This window comes from Macrobrachium rosenbergii, chromosome 9 (assembly GCF_040412425.1).
Source record: "Macrobrachium rosenbergii isolate ZJJX-2024 chromosome 9, ASM4041242v1, whole genome shotgun sequence".
NCBI classification, from domain to species: domain Eukaryota; kingdom Metazoa; phylum Arthropoda; class Malacostraca; order Decapoda; family Palaemonidae; genus Macrobrachium; species Macrobrachium rosenbergii.
This window is the reverse complement of record NC_089749.1, coordinates 37,984,570-38,005,215: the sequence shown is the minus strand read 5'-3', so window position 1 is coordinate 38,005,215 and position 20,646 is coordinate 37,984,570. Positions and strand designations below refer to the sequence as shown.

Sequence of the window (20,646 nt, the reverse complement as noted above, 5' to 3'; positions counted from 1 at the left end):
GTAAGGTACCTAAAGTTTCAAGGCAGGTTATTCACTGTTCCCAAAAAGACTCCGATCAGCAAAGAGTGATCCTGGATCTGTCGCGTCTAAATCTCTACATAAAATGCGACAAATTTCGCATGCTTACGGTAGCTCAGGTACGGACCCTACTTCCGCGTGGAGCCGTCACCACCTCTATCGATCTTTCAGACGCTTATTATTATCATGTCCCGGTTGCGCGAACTTCTCTCCGTTCCTGGGTTTCAGACTCGAATCAAGCCTACTCCTTCAGAGTCATGCCCTTCGGTCTAAACATTGCGCCCAGGATATTTACCAAGCTGGCGGACACGGTAGTTCAACAACTCCGGTCCCGAGGGATATCCCTAGCAGCGTATTTGGACGATTGGATAATTTGGGCTCCAACAGTTCTAGAATGTCGGAAGGCTACGTCCAAGGTCATCAACTTCCTGGAGTCGTTAGGTTTTCAGCTAAACAGAGAGAAGTCCCGCCCGACTCCGGAGTCCCGGTTTCAGTGGCTGGGTCTCCAGTGGGATCTGTCCTCTCACACGTTATCCCTCCCGCCTCCCAAGCGGAAGGAGATAGCATCCCTTACCAGGAAATTTCTAAAAAACCAATCAGCATCCCGCCGGACCCAAGAAAGAATCCTTGGGTCTCTTCAATTTGCCTCAGTGACGGACCTGCTCTTAAAAGCAAAATTAAAAGACATAAACAGAGTGTGGCGGAGTCGAGCCAATGTCAAGCTCAGAGACAAGGTCTCCTCTATTCCTCGAATCTTAAAGGCGAGACTGCGGCCTTGGTCCACAGTCAAGGGCCTGTCCAAGACAGTTCCGCTTCAGTTTCCCCCCCCGGCACTAGTTGTTCACACGGACGCTTCCCTAAGCGGCTGGGGAGGATATTCGCCAAAACAAAAAGTACAAGGAACGTGGTCCACTATGTTTCAGCAGTTCCATATAAACACCCTGGAAGCTATGGCGGTTTTTCTAACTCTAAAGAAAATCCGCCCCCCCAACCGGATTCATATCAGGCTGGTATTGGACAGTGCAGTAGTAGTTCATTGCATCAACAGGGGCGGCTCCAAATCAGGTCGAGTAAACCAGGTGATGGTTGCTATTTTCTCCCTGGCGAACAAGCACAGCTGGCATCTGTCAGCCACCCACCTAGCGGGGGTGCGGAACGTGGTGGCAGATTCCCTGTCCAGGGCTACTCCGTTGGAGACGGAGTGGTCCCTGGACATGGAATCCTTCAATTGGATTTGTCGCCAGGTTCCGGGTCTCCAAGTGGATCTGTTCGCAACGGAGAGCAACTTCAAGCTCCCCTGTTATGTGGCTCCGAACCTGGACCCCCAGGCGTATGCCACGGACGCGATGACAGTAGATTGGAACAATTGGGAGAAGATTTATCTGTTTCCCCCAATAAACTTGCTGCTGAAAGTATTACACAAACTCAGGACATTCAAAGGTCAACCAGCCCTGGTAGCCCCCTATTGGCCGAAGAGCAATTGGTTCCCTCTTCTTCAGGAACTGGGGTTGCGGAGTCTTCGGATTCCCAAGCCCAAACTGACCCAGACAGTACAAACCAAGACTGTGTCAGCTTCCTCAAGAATTCAGAATGCCCTAGTTTTATGGACTTTATAAAGTTCGCAGCCCAAAAGGGAGCAAACATTGACCCGTTAACACTCTGTTTCTAGAATCAGACAAAAGAGATTCTACTCTTAGACAGTATGACTCAGCAGTCAAAAAATTGGCCTCCTTCCTGAAAACATCTGAAGCCCAAGTCATGACGACTAATCTAGCAGTTACCTTCTTTAGATCATTGTTTGAGAAAGGCCTTGCCCCGGCCACTATTACCACAGCCAAGTCAGCCCTGAAGAAGGTATTCTTATATGGTTTTAAAATTGACCTTACAGATTCCTATTTTTCATCTATCCCCAGAGCATGCGCTCGTCTGAGACCCGTATCACGCCCACAATCGGTTACGTGGTTCCTCAATGATGTTCTTAAGTTAGCATCTGAGATTGACAACTTTCAATGCTCTTATCTGGATCTGTTAAGGAAGACTTTATTTCTGATTAGCTTGGCTTCAGGTGCCAGAATCTCAGAGCTGTCGGCTTTCGCTAGAGGTGATGATTTTGTGAACTTCCTCCCGTCCGGAGAAGTCCTCCTTTCCCCTGACCCTAGATTTTTAGCTAAAAATGAAGACCCACAAGACAGGTGGTCCCCTTGGAAGGTGGTGCCCCTTCCACAAGACCAGTCTTTATGTCCAGTTTATACCCTTAAGTCTTACCTTTTAAGAACTCCACAGAGTAAGTCGGGTCCTCTTTTTATCAGGGAGAAAGGTGGTACTCTATCAATAAATGCAATAAGGCAACAAATTTTGTATTTCATTAAACAAGCCAACCCAGATTCAGTTCCTAAGGTTCATGATATTCGAGCAGTTGCTACTTCTATTAATTACTTTCATAATATGGACTTCTCAGAACTCTCTAAATACACGGGTTGGAAATCACCTCTAGTGTTTAAACGCCACTATTTAAAAACACTCGAAGCCCTGAAGTTTTCTACAATAGCTGTGGGAAGTGTCATCTCCCCACCTTAATTAGTCATCTTCCTTTATCCTCCCCTAACACCCCCGCCCGCCTGCCTCATTTACTTCTCTGCTTGTCCTCCTGGTTGATCATGCCTCACTGCCTTGCTCCTCATATTGATATTGTTTTGTCTCTGTTGAGTGGAAACTGTGATTTGACATGTTATGATTGTGTTTTTCCTGTGGGGTACTGGGCAGTTTTTATTTTGCTCCATGTACCCCATATATATATATATATATATATATATATATATATATATATATATATATATATATATATATATATATATATATATATATATATATTAATTATTATTCCCCATGTTATATTGTTCTTGCGTGTGTAGCTATAAGGTTGTGTATACCCTTTAGTCTAAGTAATTTTCAATTATCATTATACCCTTTGTAGTCTTAAGTATTTTTGGGTTTTCCCTGCCACACTGTGGACTTGATCACATTTTTTAATGTTAAGCTTTTTACTGTACTTTAGGTTTAGTATTCAATTTCACATGTGAGAGATACCTGATTAAAACCCTTTTCGTAACTTATGTTTTTTCTTCAGATTACCTTGTTTCCTCGTAGTTAGCAGCCTTGGCATGATTCTCTATCACTATTTCACCGGCTGACACGGGGCTGGACTCAGAAAAGGGATTTTGACAAAGGAAAAATCTATTTCTGAGGAAGGCCCCGTGTCACCCGGTGACCCTCCCTGACTCACCTGTTGCTTCCCCCCCTACTTGCACATGCCAAGTCTGGGGTTAGTGCTAGCCTGGAATGAGGTAGGTGGCGCTGGTGTCGCCGAACTGGCGGGCGTTTGTGTGTAGGGGCTGTAACGGCTCACCGCTCTCTTCTGGGGGTTTTAACAGGGAGATATCTTTCGAGTAAGACTCCGTGGTAGTGATCCTTCACTCACCCTTCGTTATACCAACGTCTTCCTTAGAGAAGACGTTCGATCTGGGGGTAGTAACCCCAGCTTTCCTGAAAGCTCTTTTTTCTCTGGTATATCTAGCATTTTATACCTAGAAATTCGTGCAACAATGGAATTTCACCGGGTGACACGGGCCTTCCTCAGAAATAGATTTTTCCTTTGTCAAAATCCCTTTATATATATATATAATATATATATATATATATATATATATATATATATATATATATATATATATATATATATATATATATATATATATATATAAAAACATTGAAAAATATACATTAAAAGTAATACAATACAGCTAACAATGGTTATTCTAACTTCTTCTCCAACCACTTACATAGCAATCAGATGCAACTTCATATTTTCACCATTATATCCATCACTTACCTCTTTTCAACTACAAACAGGTAATTTCTCTCTAATGTATACAGTACTGTACTAATGAATATTTTTCTTGTGTGTTAACAACCAAGGCTCTCCACACTCATTTACTCCAAGAATTAAATACTTGCAAAAAAATGCCATATCTTCCATGTCACCTACCATTGCATTTAGATCACTTAGCACATATTCTCCAAACTCTGTATTGCACATTACATTTTCTTCTCCATTCTTGGACCATATACACTCACTATTACAACTTTTCCTCCTACCATACTCAATCTTAACTTTTCATTTCTCAAACACATTTCAAGTCCTTCATTTAACCCCAAGATTTCTCCTGATACTATAAACATTGACCACTCCTTGATAGCTTTCAGCTGTCCCAAACAAAAAACCAGATGTGTGTAAATTGTACAAAAACATACCTACTATAACTCTCTTAGCTGGTATTCCTAAGCTGATCTCCTTCTCAATCAACTGGCTAATTTCTTCTGCCATTGGCTCCAAAGTAGAGGGATCATCTGGTGTCTCTAATGATAATCCAAGCCTGAAACACATTGCCTATATATATTAAAATGACATTTTTATAATAAAATAGTTTTATATATACTTACCAAGTAATTACATAGCTATAGTTTCCTCTTGCATGGCAGCTTAAATTCAAAAATTCGCAGGTAACGCTTCAAAGTTTAGTGCAGATGACTGGTCCTGCCCACTCACGGGAATACCAGGAACGACTTGGGAGACAACCTCAGTCTGTTTATGCTATATGTCCATCAGAGGGGAGGCGGGAGGGCTCCGATCATGGGAGGCAGGAGGGCTCCGATCATGGGAGGCAGGAGGGCTCCAATCATGTAATTACTTGGTACATATTTATAAAACTTTATTTTATTATAAAAATGTCATTTTTATATCAGTAACTTACCAAGTAATTACATAGCTGATTCACACATTGACGGGAGGTGGGATACATGGACATACTCTTCTCCAAAACATTAAGATATGTAATGAATTTGAAATCGAAAAAGTTGCTAGCAATGAAAACAATGCTTGTCGTTCCTTATAAGTTAAGAGAGCCTGCAGTAGAAAACTGCCTCAGGTTGGTGATCAACTTAACCTGTAGTGAAGTGGCAGTATAACCAGGAGCGTCTGCTACTAAAGTGGGAGCTTTGTAGCCAAGGAGTACTCCGATAGCTAGCAAAGCATCAGTAGAAGTTATGCAGCTCAAGTTATCCAATGGCTAGCACAACTTTAACAAGTGCCCTTGACCTATGCGCAGCATCAATATAAACACAACTAGATAAGACTGTCATTTGCACTGAAACCATGACCCATTCACTGACAGTGATGGGTGCTCCAGGTATATTGTACCCCCTGGCTCTCACAAATCTCAGCACCTTGCTACAAGGTGAACAGAAAGGAGAAAATCCTATGCTTCCTTCTGCGATGCCATGCCGGTTACTAATAATGATTGCAAGGTACTGCAAGAATCTAACACTGTTTTAACTTTCTTTGAAACGTGAGAAGTGAAGATTGATTACACTTCCAGAAGGTTGATTGCAGACTGGACATCAGGGACACACAATGCCTGAAAGCTAACGAGGTAGAGGCAATTATAGCGTCTCAGCTTTCCTTTAACAGGTAGGTAAATCGTTCTCCTGAAACTGAGAGTGCGTCTCAAAACTGACAGTGCATCTCAAACAACATAGTTCACTGGAGATGGACAATGCATTCATAAATCGAGGGCAAGAGAGGATCTTGTCTGGACACTCTAGGTATGGATGGCCTTCTGATTAAAGCTTTTTCAGGTAAAACCTGAAAGTTCAAACTAGATATTTCGCTCACTCTCCCAGAGCCAGAGACGTCCAACAATCACCTAAAGGAGAAAGCACAAATCTTGTTCACAGACTGTGTCTCCCTAAGCAGAATCTGCTTCCTTGTCTATAGTCTGAAGCTCACTAACTCGTTTGGCATTTGCTAGGGCTACAAGGAACAGAGTTTCTAGTTAAGCTCATTGTTGTGCAATGGAGAGACTCAACGGAGGGGCCCATTAACCACTTGAGAGCTATATCCATGTCAATCAGTGGAAGAGCTTAGAGGTCCAGGTTGAAACGATCTTGCAGGTAGGAGTCTATTGCCCAGGCTATAAGATTCCTTTAAGAATGCAAACAGTCAAGATCAGCCTGCCCCACAGAGGCACATAAACCAACAGTTCAGGGGATTCAAGGTCCAGTTGGACTAGAAAAAGCATTCCTTTTTTCATCCATAGAAAAACCCTCTTGTTGCTTGGTGGCGAGAGCTGATGTAAAAAGTAAAGACTGTGGTCTTGTCTAAAGGAATACCACAGTCTAGGAGTGAGTGAGAATCGAGAAGAAATAAAGTCTTATGCCATATATATCAAAGCCTAAATTCTCGCACTTGAAGACCCTGTCTCATAGGACGGGTCTGATATCTTTCGGAGTCTGTATGTGGACATGAAATGAAGTATCCTACATATCCAGGAACTCCACCCATCATCCTGGAGAGTGGATGGCAGGACTGTTTGGTTGGTCTCTGCAAGCAAACAAACTTGTAAAACCTTGTGCAGACTCGCAGACAACTAAGTGCAATAACATATGCAGAACTGTACTTGGTTAAAAACCAATATCTGACACGTTATAGGAACTTGGAAAGTCCATAAGATACACAAAAGACTGGCCATGGGTAATAATGGTCTTGATTACAACCAGGAGTGACGACTTCTGCTGCAGGACTAATTCCGCCTAAGCACCAGAGAGAGGGAAGGACAAAAAACACCTGTCTTGCTCCCTTGAAAGAAAACTAAGTCAGACTCCCAATTCCCTGCAGAGGTGATAGCCTTCTTCAACAAGCTCATAAATTCGTACACAAAAGTCCCTGTCCGCAAAGGACACTGCTTTGAGATACTAACTGAAGTCACAAAAGGGAGCAATTCAGCCCGTCTGGAACTCTAGGCGAAGGTGGAACAGGATGAAAAGAGACAAAAGAGCCTAAGAACAGTGTATGGTACTCAAAGGAGGGGGTCTGATACGAAGGACACCCAATGATCAGAGATATAGTTGGCCACTTGAAGACCGGAGCTAGGCGTTCAATTGGAAATTGCGTTCATAAAAGAACAACAGTCTGTTCTTAGAAGAGACAGGTGCCGAGCTACAGAGAGACTGGCATCAGCCACTAGTAGGCTGGCATCAGACGCATGAGAGCTGGTTCTGGAAGCTCTATTTGAAGATGAACTCTGGCGGTATAGGGAGCTCTGATGCTACTGGAAACTCGGGCGCTATTAGATGCTCAGGGGTTCATGTTCTGTTTGGCGCCAATACTGGCAATCCACATGCCTCCACTTAACCTGTAGCAACGTGGTGGCATAGCCAGGAGCGTCTGCTACTCAAGTGGCAGCTTTGCAGTGAAGGAGTTAACCAAGGGCTAGCAAAACTTCTGTTGACACTTGCGGACAGCAAGCTTGACTGGGGGGCAACTACCCGGGGGCAAACCCCTCTGGACTCCCATGGACTTCAGTATGCCTCCTCCCTGGTGCATGGGAGTCTGACGGCGACTGGGTTTAGCAGATCCGAGGGGCCAGATAGCTACCCCTTCACTACACAACCAGTATGACGCCTTTCCAGTGGCTGTCTGTCGATATCTGGGACAGGCAACAGGCTCGAGTGAGGGGGCGACTACCTGTGTGTAGACCCTGACCTCCCTTGGGCTTCCAGTTTGCCTCCTCCCTGGTGCATGGGAGTCTGACAGTGACCTTTGTCTAGGAGCATCAAGGGACAAGTTGCCACCTCCTCCATTACACAACACTTCACTATTATTACAAGGTTAACATCTGTTAACCCTGACACAAGACTGGCAATGGCATGGGAAGGAAGCGAGAGAGCCAGGCACAGGAGCAAGTGGATAAAAAACCAGCAGTAGGAGAGTTGGTGCCAGGATCTCGGTAAATGGTGCCGAGCGCCCAAGAGTAAGTGCCAGGATTTCAGTAACTGGTGCCGAGCACCTGAGAGCGGGTGCCGAAGCGCCTGAGAGCGGGCATTTGGCGCCTGAGAGTGTGCGCTGAAGCGCTCATTAATGGGTGCCTAGCGCTCTGTAGTTGGTGTCAGGCAAGCTAGTAGCTCGGGAGCTGGTGAGCGCTACTGGGCACTCTTAGTATGAGCTAAAAAAAAAAAAAAGTGGAACTCTTTACAATTTGTGTCATCTTGTTTAGTATATGTACTGCCGAAGCAAGTCCCAAAGCATGGTTCTCAGCTGACAAGAATGTCTTCTTACTAAACCTCATCATAACCAAAACATTAAGCACAATTCTTTCCTACTGCATTCCTGCCCTTACACTTTCCAGTTTTCTGCAAAGGAAAGCATAATAATAAGATGCTCAATTAATTCTTTACGGACAAATGTTATGAAGTACACAGTACCATCATACAAACATATCTCAAATCCTAACCAACATAATTTGCGATTGCAGATATGTATCCATTACTAAAAATATTTGATCGGTAGAGAACACAACATTTACATTACATTACGCTAATCAGTAAACAAGATAGCAAACGCAATACAGGTATTAAGTTTTTTACGCTACTCAGAAAAAGAAAAGTTAACCTTTACTGACATAGTTCGAAGTATACTGAGTACCATCATACAGACATATCTCAAATCCTATCAAACATTGAGACTGTTATGCATTAAGTCTTGCATATTATATTGCGCATGTCAAAGGTCTGCTTATGACTGGTGCATTGCGGGTTGTTGTGGTTTGGGACTGGGGAAGCACAGTCGATTGTAGCAAGATGTAACAGCACTATAACCATTAAAGCTGACGTTTAGCCATCTGCATCTTAACCCTCTACCTTGGGCATCCCGTGATAGAGACTTTCAGATATGTGTTTACTACCAAAAGAGTCGGACATGTAGCAAACACAATATTTACATTATTACACTATTCGGAAAAGGAAAGTTAACCTTTTACCAAGAATAGCTGAAGTACACAGAGCATCATCATACAAACGTCGCAAATCCTAATAAACATTAATTGAGACTCGCAGAGAGTAATTCATTATCGTAAATATTCCTTCAGCAATGAATGCCTTGTTTACGTTTATTACGTTAACTGGTTAAGTATATCTTAGTCTAACCAGACCACTGAGCTGGTTAACAGCTCTCCTAGGGCTGGCCCGAGGGATTAGATTTATTTTATGTGGCTAAGAACCAACTGGTTACCTTGCAACGGGACATGCAGCTTATTGTGGAATCCGAACCACATTATGACGAGGAATGAATTTCTATCACCACAAATAAATTCCTCTAATTCTTCATTGGCTGCTTGGAGAGTCGAACGCTGGGCCAACAGCATGCTAGCCTAAAGCTCTACCCACCCCTCCAATGAAGAACTTACGTTAACTGGTAAAGGTGGTAGTGCTGTAAACTAAGCTACTGGTAGTTAACCCATTTCATTGCGAATTCACTATTGTAACCTAGTGAAATAAGATAAACTTGAATCAGATCTTAATAACAAAACAATAAAATACTGATCCTGAAAGCTGTAGGCTTGAAAGCTACCCAAAATCAGCGATAATACTTCACCGAAATCCGGTTTCCAACTGGCAAATTTAAGAACAAAGCTGCCATCGACACTCGGTGTTTACTCGAGTGTGGCAGAAACAGACTGAGGTTGTCTACTACGTTGTTCCTGATGTTCCCGTGAGTGGGCAGGACCAATCATCTGCACTACACTTTGAAGCGTTACCCGCGAATTTTTTAATTTAAGCTGCCGTGCTAGAGGAAACTATAGCTATGTAATTACTTGGTAAGTTACTGATCTAAAACTATAAATTCAAATGCATTAGGATATTATGTGGAAATGGACGGCAAACACGAACACTTTCAATGTCATAAAATTCAACAACTTTATGATAAACTTTTATTTTGTATAATTTTGTAAACTTATTAACTTCATTAAAAAATGTGCTATAATGGAATTACATTAAATTAACCATTTAACTGCGCCGCATAGTACGTACATATACAGAGAACTGACCTTTTGGCAGTGGTCTTTAATACACATATACTGTATGTGCAATTCCTTTTTCTCGCTTTCCTTTCAAGGCCAATCCACTAAACATACATTATATGGGCCTCAAAATATCTTGTGAATGATATCCAAACAATAACAATGCATCCCTTTCCCCGTTTTACCCAAATTTTTCTCATCTCATGCATCACTCAGTGTGTATGAATGAACAGATGATAGGACGTGAAAATAACCAAAAACTGAAGATATCATAACTAAATAGTAATAAATATTCAGCAATAGTCAGTCACAGTATTTTATTTTCATGTCTATTTTTATAAGAAAATAGTAAAGTCAATACATGCATACAAAAACTAAACAGTATAATGATCAAAATAAACGGTATAGGAGAGAGAAAATAATTTTAAAATAATTGTAATTCTGCAATCAAATGGTCACTTGCTTGTACAGCAGTTGCCATGTTGCATATTCTTACTTTTTGCTGACACTCTGGGCCCTCCTAAATGTTTGCTGGGCGTGGGGTTCCCGGTGTTGTTTATGTAGGTAACAGTCAAAAGTTTAACTTCAAATCTCCTCTTAAAACAAAAATATAAATCATAGGAATAATCTGTTAGTCACACCCATCCCCCTTTTTATGCTAAGTATTATATCTTCATAAGAAAATCTGATCTTAAAAAATGTTGGATATAATGGATCCCACCAACTGTTCAATCAACTTTTGTTCCTACACAAATACAAACCTCCTGTCTTTACATAGGGATTTAGCTTGTGGATGCGAGCTGGAATGGCCATTTAACTTTCAGACAAGGTTGTAAGGTATACCAACCAAGGTCCAAAGAAAAGGGAGGTCAACCAACGTGCAGGTAAATTGGGGGTGAGCCAGGTGGGGGATAATTTGTGACGTCAGCACAGACCCATGGTCCAGCAGGTAGCCTTTCCCAAGACAAACTTCTTATTTTTTAGACAAAAATGTAAACACAATCAGGAGGTATATAAATAGTGCTACCATAGCTATTAGTGAGTTTTGTGATTGAGAGAATAAAACTTTCTGTGAAATTTAATATGGGTTATAGGGCAACTGTCAAAGCAAAGGTGGATATAATTTATGTAATCTATTGATTAACCCTTAAACGCCGAGCCTCTATTTACAAAAGTGTCTGCCGTATGCCGGTGGGGTTTGGGAGTTAGCGCCGAAGAGGAAAGAAAGTTTTTTTCAGAAAATCACAGCATGCTTAGTTTTTAAGATTAAGAGTTCATTTTTGGCTCATTTTTTTCTCATTGCCTGAAGTTTAGTATACAACCATCAGAAATGAAAAAAATATCATTATCATATATAAATATTGGAATATATGACACCGCAAAAAAAAATTTCATATATAATTGTATACAAATCGTGCTGTGAGCAAAACGGTTAAAGCTAATGAGCTATTTTTTTTTCGTTGTATTGTACACTAAATTGCGATGATTTTGGTATATAACAAATTGTAAAATGATCAAATTAACACTGAAAATATCACAAAATGATGCATGAATTTGTAATGCGCGGACGTAAAAAAATGTTTTTTTTCAAAAATTCACCATAAATCGAAATATTGTGCTAGAGACTTCCCGTTTGTTGCAAAATGAAGGTACATGATTGAATATTACTAGAATGTAAGAGTTTTAGCTTACAAAAAAATTTTTCGACCATTTCGGTCGAGTCAAAGTTGACTGAAGGTTGAAATTTTGGCACTTACCATGATTTATATGAAAATATTTCAAAACTGATAAATGCTACAACCATCAATTATTTTTTGTTGTTGAAATATTTTCATACGACACTTTATGTAACATTGCGCACATTTTTTCAAAAATTCACCATAAATCGATAAAACGTTTGTTGCAAAATGAAGGTAACTAGAATGCTAATATTTTTTTGAATTTCGGTCGAGTCAAAGTTGACTGAAGGTTGAAATTTTGGCACTTACCGTGATTTGTATGACAAAAAAACTGATAAAAGCTACAACCATCAATTATTTTTTGTTGTATTCGACATTGCGCAATTTTCATATATAAAACGTTATGAACGGCTAATATAAAACGGTGCAAAAATTTCGACAAAGATTTTTCAAGCAGAGTTAGCGCGGACGTAAGGAAAAGATTTTTTTCAAAATTCACCATAAATCGAAATACTGTGCTAGAGACTTCTCGTTTGTTGCAAAATGAAGGTAAATGATTGAATATTACTAGAATGTAAGAGTTTTAGCTTACAGTTGTATTTTTCGACCATTTCGGTCGAGTCAAAGTTGGCCGAAGGTTGAAATTTTGGCACTTGTCATGCTTTATATAAAAATATGTCAAAAGTGATAAAAGCTACAACCATGAGTTATTTTTTGTTGTATTCTACATGAAATTGCCCACATTTTCATATATAAAACTTTATGTAATGGCTAATATAAAACGGTGCAAAAATTACGTCAAAGTTACTAGAGAAATTCTGAGCTTTTCAGCGGAGTTAGTGCGCGCGGAGGTAAGGAAAAAGTTTTTTTTTCAAAAATTCACCATAAATCGAAATACTGTGCTAGAGACTTCTCGTTTGTTGCAAAATGAAGGTAAATGACTGAATATTACTAGAATGTAAGAATTTTAGCTTACAGTTGCATTTTTCGACCATTTCGGTCGAGTCAAAGTTGACTGAAGGTTGAAATTTTGGCACTTACCATGATTTATATGAAAATATTTCAAAACTGATAAAAGCTACAACCATCAATTATTTTTTGTTGTATTCTACGTGAAATTGCACACATTTTCATATATAAAACGTTATGTAACGGCTAATATAAAACGGTGCAAAAATTACGACAAAGTGACTAAAGAATTTCCAAGATTTTCAGCAGAGTTAGCGCGGACGTAAGGAAAAAGATTTTTTTTTCAAAAATTCACCATAAATCGAAATACTGTGCTAGAGACTTCTCGTTTGTTGCAAAATGAAGGTAAATGATTGAATATTACTAGAATGTAAGAGTTTTAGCTTACAATTGTATTTTTCGACCATTTCGATCGAGTCAAAGTTGACTGAAGGTTGAAATTTTGGCACTTATCGTGATTTATATAAAAATATGTCAAAAGTGATAAAAGCTACAACCATGAGTTATTTTTTGTTGTATTCTACATGAAATTGTGCATATTTTCATATTTAAACTTTATGTAAAGGCTAATAGAAAACGGTGCAAAAATTACGACAAAGTGACTAAAGAATTTCTGAGATTTTCAGCAGAGTTAGCTGATGCTTTCTTCTGGGATAAGAAAGAAATTCACACATGCGCAGCTGGGTCATGCTTGTAAACAAAACAACAGTGTGATCCGTGAACTCCCAGCATCCCTCAAGGCACGTGATTTAAAATTTTTCGCAAACGAGGCCTATAAGTATTTTTCCGTGAATATTTAAAAAAACTTTTTGTATTCGACACATTTTATGTCCACTTGGCACCCGACAGACAATTTTTGTCGACGTAAAATATGTCCAGTCGGCGTTTAAGGGTTAATAAGGAAATTCACACAATATGATGAAAAGTGTTCATTGTTACATTTATACGAAATGCCACAGAAATACATAATTTGTTATACTGTATACAAATACCGGAATGAGGCAGATTAAAATTCCCATCATCATATATATACAGGCAGTCCCCAGTTATCAGGGAGGGTTCCCTTTCTGGTGGTGTGATGATAACCGAAAATCGTAGATAACCAAAAATTGGCAATTTTCGGGGCTTATTGGTGCCTCTGTTAGGCCATGTATTGGCGCCAACACCCAATTATCGGCGCCGATAAGCGGAAATCAGCGATTTTTGGTGCCGAAAATTGCCGATTTTCATTGCTTGACAAGCGCAGTAAAACCGGATTGCCGATAACTGGGGACTGCCTATATATATACACAGACACACACACATATATATATGAATACAAACGTATGTATATATATATATATATATATATATATATATATATATATATATATATATATATATATATATATATATATATATATATATATATATATATATAACCACAAAAAAACTCCGAACACCCCCTTTAAATGAACAAAAATCAGAGCAATGTTATAAAAATGGAAAATAGGCAAAGTTTTTTTTTTTTACCTTTTATTCACTATTTTGACATTTCTCCAGTATTTTTAAGTACCATCGTGTGCGAAAGTCCGTTCCCTTGGCCATCCAGAGAGTGAACGCGAATCCGGTGACTATGAAACACCAAAGCAGTTGAACAAGTAACCAATGGAAGACCCAACAGATGTCGCACTGTGAGGACATATGGGAACATGAAGGAGGAATGGGAAGCAGCTATTTTTCTTGAGCATAGAGTAAAGTTCCTGTATTTCAGTACTGCTAAGAAAGTGAACGTAAAGTTTTTGTTGTTGACGATACTGAGTTTGAGCGTAAAATGCGCAGTTAAGAAAATATGCAAAGTAAATCTGAGAAGAAAAGTGCTTAGGAAGTCAGTATTCATGAATATAGTATTTCCTATAGATTATTATATCAACAGACATGACTGTCCACCAGATCAATACAAAACATTTCAGCTTCAGTGTTTATGGTTTATAAGATACAATCATCTGTATTATTATTATTAAAGTAGTTTAACCAGACCACTTAGCTGACTTTCAGCTCTCATAGGGCTGGCCCGAAGAATTTGATTAAAATACTAAGTCTAGGCCTGAAGTTGTAAGGTGTCAAAGAAACAGCAGATCATCCAATACTAAGATGAATGAATTAAAATGAAATTAAAAACTGCACATAGGCACATGCTATACATACAATAAATACATTTACTCAGACTTCACAATGTGTGACATACATACTAAAATTAAAATGGTATATTAAAATTGAGCAGAATATAAATTAAACAAAACTTTAAAAAATACTTTTTCTTTTGTAAAATTCAAATGTTAAAAGGATTTTCATATTTTTATTATTTACTTTTTTTCATATTTTGTTAATTAAATTACAGTTCTTCAAGAACATCAAAATTGGAATGATTGAAAATGGCCGCTGAAAAACCCCATTCTGACAAAATTTCCCCGGAGGCCCCAGCCTTTGTGACACTGACCTATTTCATCAAAAGTAGACATTCGTTGTCGGTCATACTTTGAACATTCACATAACACATGTCTGACCGCTATTATTACTTTGACATGTCATTCTGAGCACTCGGAGCCGGGCCATGTGGGCTGCTCATTAAGTGCCCATGTGTCAGACGAGTATGGCCTATTCTGAGGCGTGTTAAAATTACTTGTGCGTGTCTCTCTTTGATGTGATGAATTCCATTTTTAACATTAGGTTTTATTTCTTTCAGTTTATTACTTTCAGGTTCTTCATCCCATATATATTGCCATTTATTTATGATACCCATTTTTATGTGAGTTACATAATCTGTAACAGGGATATTCACATTTGATCTTGTCATGTGAGTTGCTGCTTTAGCTGCTTTGTCTGCTTCTTCATTTCCTTTGATCCCTACATGCAGGGATCCAACATATTACTACATTTTTTCCATTATTATATAATTTATGGAGATATAATTTAATTTGTTGTACTATATTATTATTTGATTTGTAACTTTGAATAGCTTCTATAGCGTTTCTTGAATCACTAAAAATCACAAAATTATTGAATGATGATTCTTTAATTATTTTTATAGCTGATGCAATTCCATACAATTCTGCTGTAAATACAGAAGCATTATTAGGAAGAGAGAACTGGTAAGTTTTGTCTTGGGACACTGCAGCATATCCCACTCCGTGTTCTGATTTAGATCCATCTGTATACATTGCGTAATGTGGACCTTTTCGGTTTATATGCTCTATTGTATGCTGTCTATGGTGTTCTGTTGTATATGAGTTACTTTTTGATAAATACTTGAGGTGTGTGCAAATTCTCGTTTTATTCATTGTCCAGGGAGGAGGTGATTTTACTATTACAGGCACTTGTATATTTATATTCAGCGACTCAAACAATCTTTTAGCTCTAATTGGGAAAGGTGGTGGATGGTTGTTTATAAATACATCTCTTAATTCAAATAATTTTTTGGTTGGAGAATCACTAGTTTGAATTCTTAAAGCACTTTTCATTGTTACTAGCTCTCTATGGAGAGACAAAGGCATTTCACCACATTCAACTTGTAACGATGATTTTGGTGATGATCTAAAGGCTCCTGAGCATATTCTAAGGCCTTCATTGTGAACAGGGTCTAACATTTTCAGAACTGCGTCAGATGCCGAGCCATATACTTCGCTTCCACAATCAATGATGGACAGAACTGTTGCCTTATACAGCACATTAAGGGTATGTCTATCGGCTCCCCAAGTAGTGTTCGATAGTTTTCTAATTAGATTTAATGCTCTTTTACTTTTAGATTTTACATATGTAATGTGGGCTCTCCAGTTCAAGTGGGTATCAAATACTAATCCCAAAAATTTTGCTGTTTGGCCAATTGGTATACTATGGTTCCTGATTTTTAAATCTATATCTTCACCTTTTTTCCACCTTTTATTTTTATAAAACATGATTGCTTGAGTTTTATCCATGGAAAATTTAAAGCCTACAGATGAGGCCCATTCATCTATTTTTACTATGCTTTTATTAATGATTAGTTCTGCATGTTTTATTCGGGATGCTGAATAATATATGGCAAAATCATCCATGTACAGGTTACTTTTAATGCCAATAGGTAGATTTTTACTGATATCATTAATTGGTAAAGTAAACAGTGTTCCACTAAGGACGCTTCCCTGTGGAACACCGTTTTCAAGTGGAAATGTTCTAGACAGATCATCATCAATTCTCACCTGAAAATTGCGGTTTGTCAAAAAGTTCTGTATAAACCTAGGTAAATGTCCACGGATGTTGTTGTTTTGTAAAGTTTTTAATATAGCATACCTCCATGTGGTATCGTATGCCTTTTCAATGTCAAAAAGACAGCTACAGTAATTTGTTTTCGTTCAAAACCTCTACGTATATGGTCTTCTAAGTTACAGAGAGAATCCAATGTGGATCTGTTACACTGAGACCCAAACTGAGTGGGAGTTAAAATTTTATTTTCTCGAATGTGCCATGTTAGTCGAGCATTTTACCATTTTCTCTAACAATTTGCATAAGCAGCTTGTTAAAGAAATTGGTCTGTTATTATTTACATTGCTGGGATCCTTTCCAGGTTTGGGGATAGGAATTATTATAGCTTTACGCCAATCATCTGGAAATAAATTTCGAAGCCATAAATGATTATAAAACTCTAATAAGTATGACTTTGCCAAAGGTGCTAAGTGGCAGATCATCTCAAATATTGTCACCTCCAGGAGCAGATTTATTGCTGTACGAGAGAGCATATTCCATCTCTGACATACTAAATTTTCTATTATAATATATATCGTCAATTGTTTCAAAATTTATTGTTATTAATTCTATTTTATTTTTTTTTGCGGAAGTGTTCATCTAAATTCTTATCACTACTTACATTTCCTAAATTTTCTCCCATTATATTACTTATTTCTTTTGGATCAAGTGTTCTTTCCCATCTTTTAATATGGCATGTCTAGGTGGTTTGACATGGGTACCATTTATTTTCCTGAATTTTTCCCATATTTTTTGTATGGGAGTATTATTAGAGAGATCTGATACATATTTCCTCCATGAAATGATTCTTCCTTGAATTACTTCTTTTTTAAATTTTGCAGATATTTTGTTGTATACAGGTTTTAACGTATCAATTTCTAGTAATAATACAGTCATTTTTTGTAAAGTTCTTTCTAATATCGGTAACTTTTTATTCATTTTATTGAACTTTCTATTCAAATTATCCAATCGTCTCCCTACTGAGTGTTTCATATTTATTAATTCTGTTAACTCATCAGACCACCAGGGAACTTGGTGTTTTGTTGGATGGGTTTTGACTTTGGTATTGCTTTATCAGCAGCATTCTTAATGAAATCAACAAGAAATTTATTAGTTTCATTATGGTCTTTTAAATATTCAAATTGTGGGATATTTCTAGTGTGCACCTCATATCGCTCCCAATCTGCTTTATAAATGTTATAGTGAGGGTCATGTTTTGCAGGATTATTTTGCAATAAGGAAATTAATATTGGGAAATGATCACTGGTGTGCAAGTCATCAACTGTCTTCCAATCCAATCTGTCAACTATGCTTGTTGTACATAAAGTTAAGTCTACTGAGGAAAATGTTCCATGTGTTTTTGAAAAATATGTGCTAATTTCATCATCATTTATACAGCACATGTTGTTGGAATCCATGAACTCTTTTATTTTACTACCTATTCTATTTGAGTTTGTACAATGACAGTCCCATATTGGGTTGTGGGCGTTAAAACCACCTACTATTAATGTAGATTCCTTGGTATTGTTAAGTAAATCAATATCGTAACTTTTATTAGGTTGGTTATATGTTATAAATTATGTAATTATCATTTTTATTCGTATTTTAATACTTGATATTTGCAAGTCAGTAAAATTTATGTATATATGTACATACTTTGTTATGTACATATATAGCAGTACCTAAATTTCCCTCTTCTTCTCTACATGTAGATACTAAGGTATATTTACCTATTGTTGGTATTGTTTTGTTGACATGTTGTAAGCATATTATCATTGGCTCATATTCCTTTAGTAATTGTTGTATTTCTCCCAAATGTAATCTGGTCTGTAGACCATTTACGTTCCATTGTATAATATCATTACTGAAAGTATAACGTTAGTGTGTTCAAGTGTTATTTTCTTTTTGTGGATCATCAATTTGCATTCTTTCTAAAATCCTATTTACAATATTTATTTGTTTTTCTTTATAAGACATTATGTGTCCAATGTACATACAGCCCTTTTCGTGAGTGTCCAAACTAGTAGTTTCTTTATTTCTGTAACTTATAAAATTTCGTATAGTGTTTGTTAAACTGTCTTTTGTTATGCTTTCATTTTTGTTGCACAGTTCACTGAAACATTCATTACATCTACATGTTTTCGTGTGTCGTTTTTTCATTTACTCTTGCTGCACCTATTGTTGGTGATAGGGTAATCTCTTCTCCCATCACATAATCATTATTGTCAATGGTTTGTTCCTCTGCTATTTCTTTGGAGTTCTGGGTATCTGTTTCTATTGGTTTTATTATTACTTTAGGAGACAAAGGTATTTTCTTATTATTTGGTTTATGTTCTTTCTTGGCGTCTCCCGCCTTTATTTTAATGGATGTATCTCTAATAATAGTTGGTTTTTTGTTGGTCTTGGGTGGAGTTCTCTCTAAAGGTCTCTTTTTTTCTTTAGTTTCTAATTCATCATAACTATCTTTTAATATTTCTGTGGTGCTTGTATTGTCTTCTAGTGATTCTATTTCTCTTAAAATCTCAAATGAATTTGAGCAAAGATTTGTATACATTTCTTGGTCCTTTGCTATATTAGCTGCTTCTTGTAAAGTGGTTATTTTTCTTTGAGACTGATCTATCAGGGTTTTGTTACTCTTATTTATTTCCGTTTTTGTTTCTTTGTTTGATCTTATTGCTGTAGAAAAAGTTTGTTTCTTAGCAGGATCATGCATTCCTCTAACCTTTAATTCTAATTTGGCCTCTTTTATAGGCATTCCTGTCCTTTCCTGAAGTAATTTCAATTCCGTATTGTATATATAATATATACATTCCTTAGATCTTGCATGGTGATTTTGTCCACAGTTCACGCATTTTGGTTCACCACACCTCCACTGTGTGGCATATTTGTCAGATCCACAGTATGCACATACAGATGTATTATGGCAATTTTTTCTTGTATGTCCATACTGTAGTGGTTTTGGGACATACGGTCTCAGTTCTCTGCTTTGGCCTAAGATTTTAATTTTTAAGGGTAATTAATGGCCTTCAAATTTTATCTTTGCTATTCTTAGTATTTTTTCATTACTCCATCTACTAGCTATGTTGTAAATTTCGCAGTCTTGTATATTGTTGTACCTTTTTTTAAGGGAATCCAGCAATATTTTCTTTTCTATTGGTTCATCATTATCAGAGAGTACTATGGTACCCTGTACACTGTTCATATTGTCATGTTTTTCAATATTTACTTTTACATTATCAATATTTTTTATATTTAAGTAGTTTTCTGATTGATTTCTTGTAGTGGTTTCTATCAACCACATCTGTTCTTTTACTTGTCTGAATGACATTTCAGTAGTTGAATGTCGATTCAATAGGAAGTTTTCTAGTTTCAATGGCGATATTTTTTTCTCTGTTTCTAAGGTTAGGAATCTTGACCAACTTGCACTCCCAAAGAGGGAGTCGAAGTGGGTCAATGTCGGGTCAAGATATTTGTTTTTTTTGGCTTGTTTTTCATTGGAGCATAGGGCTCCAGTGTAATTACGTTCGTATTTTTTTCTGATTTTTCCAGAGAGAGGTCAGAGGAGGTTCCTGCGGTCGTCAACTGTGCCGAGTCGCTACCATCAATGGGTCCAGGGGTACTTAAATCATTAATACAACTTTGCATTAAGACTGAAGTAAAAATAAAAAAAAAGTAAACAAACCTGAAAACCTTAAAAAGATATCATCAGCCTTTCATGGGGTTTATTCTTCCACCAATGACACAAGTGAGAACCGACTCCCAAATGTCCGCGTCCCTACCCTACCCCATAGGGGATGGCACAACAT

At 37.8% G+C, this 20,646-nt stretch overlaps 1 protein-coding gene across 1 annotated transcript in view; it reads right to left on the bottom strand.

The window, feature by feature from the left end:
• Positions 1-20,646, bottom strand: part of LOC136841700 (lysophospholipase-like protein 1) — a 161,505-nt gene that overhangs the window by 81,038 nt on the left and 59,821 nt on the right. The window contains exon 3 of the mRNA XM_067108920.1: positions 4,330-4,451. Within this exon, the coding sequence (XP_066965021.1) occupies positions 4,330-4,451 (122 nt within the window). The remainder of the gene's footprint in view (positions 1-4,329; positions 4,452-20,646) is intronic.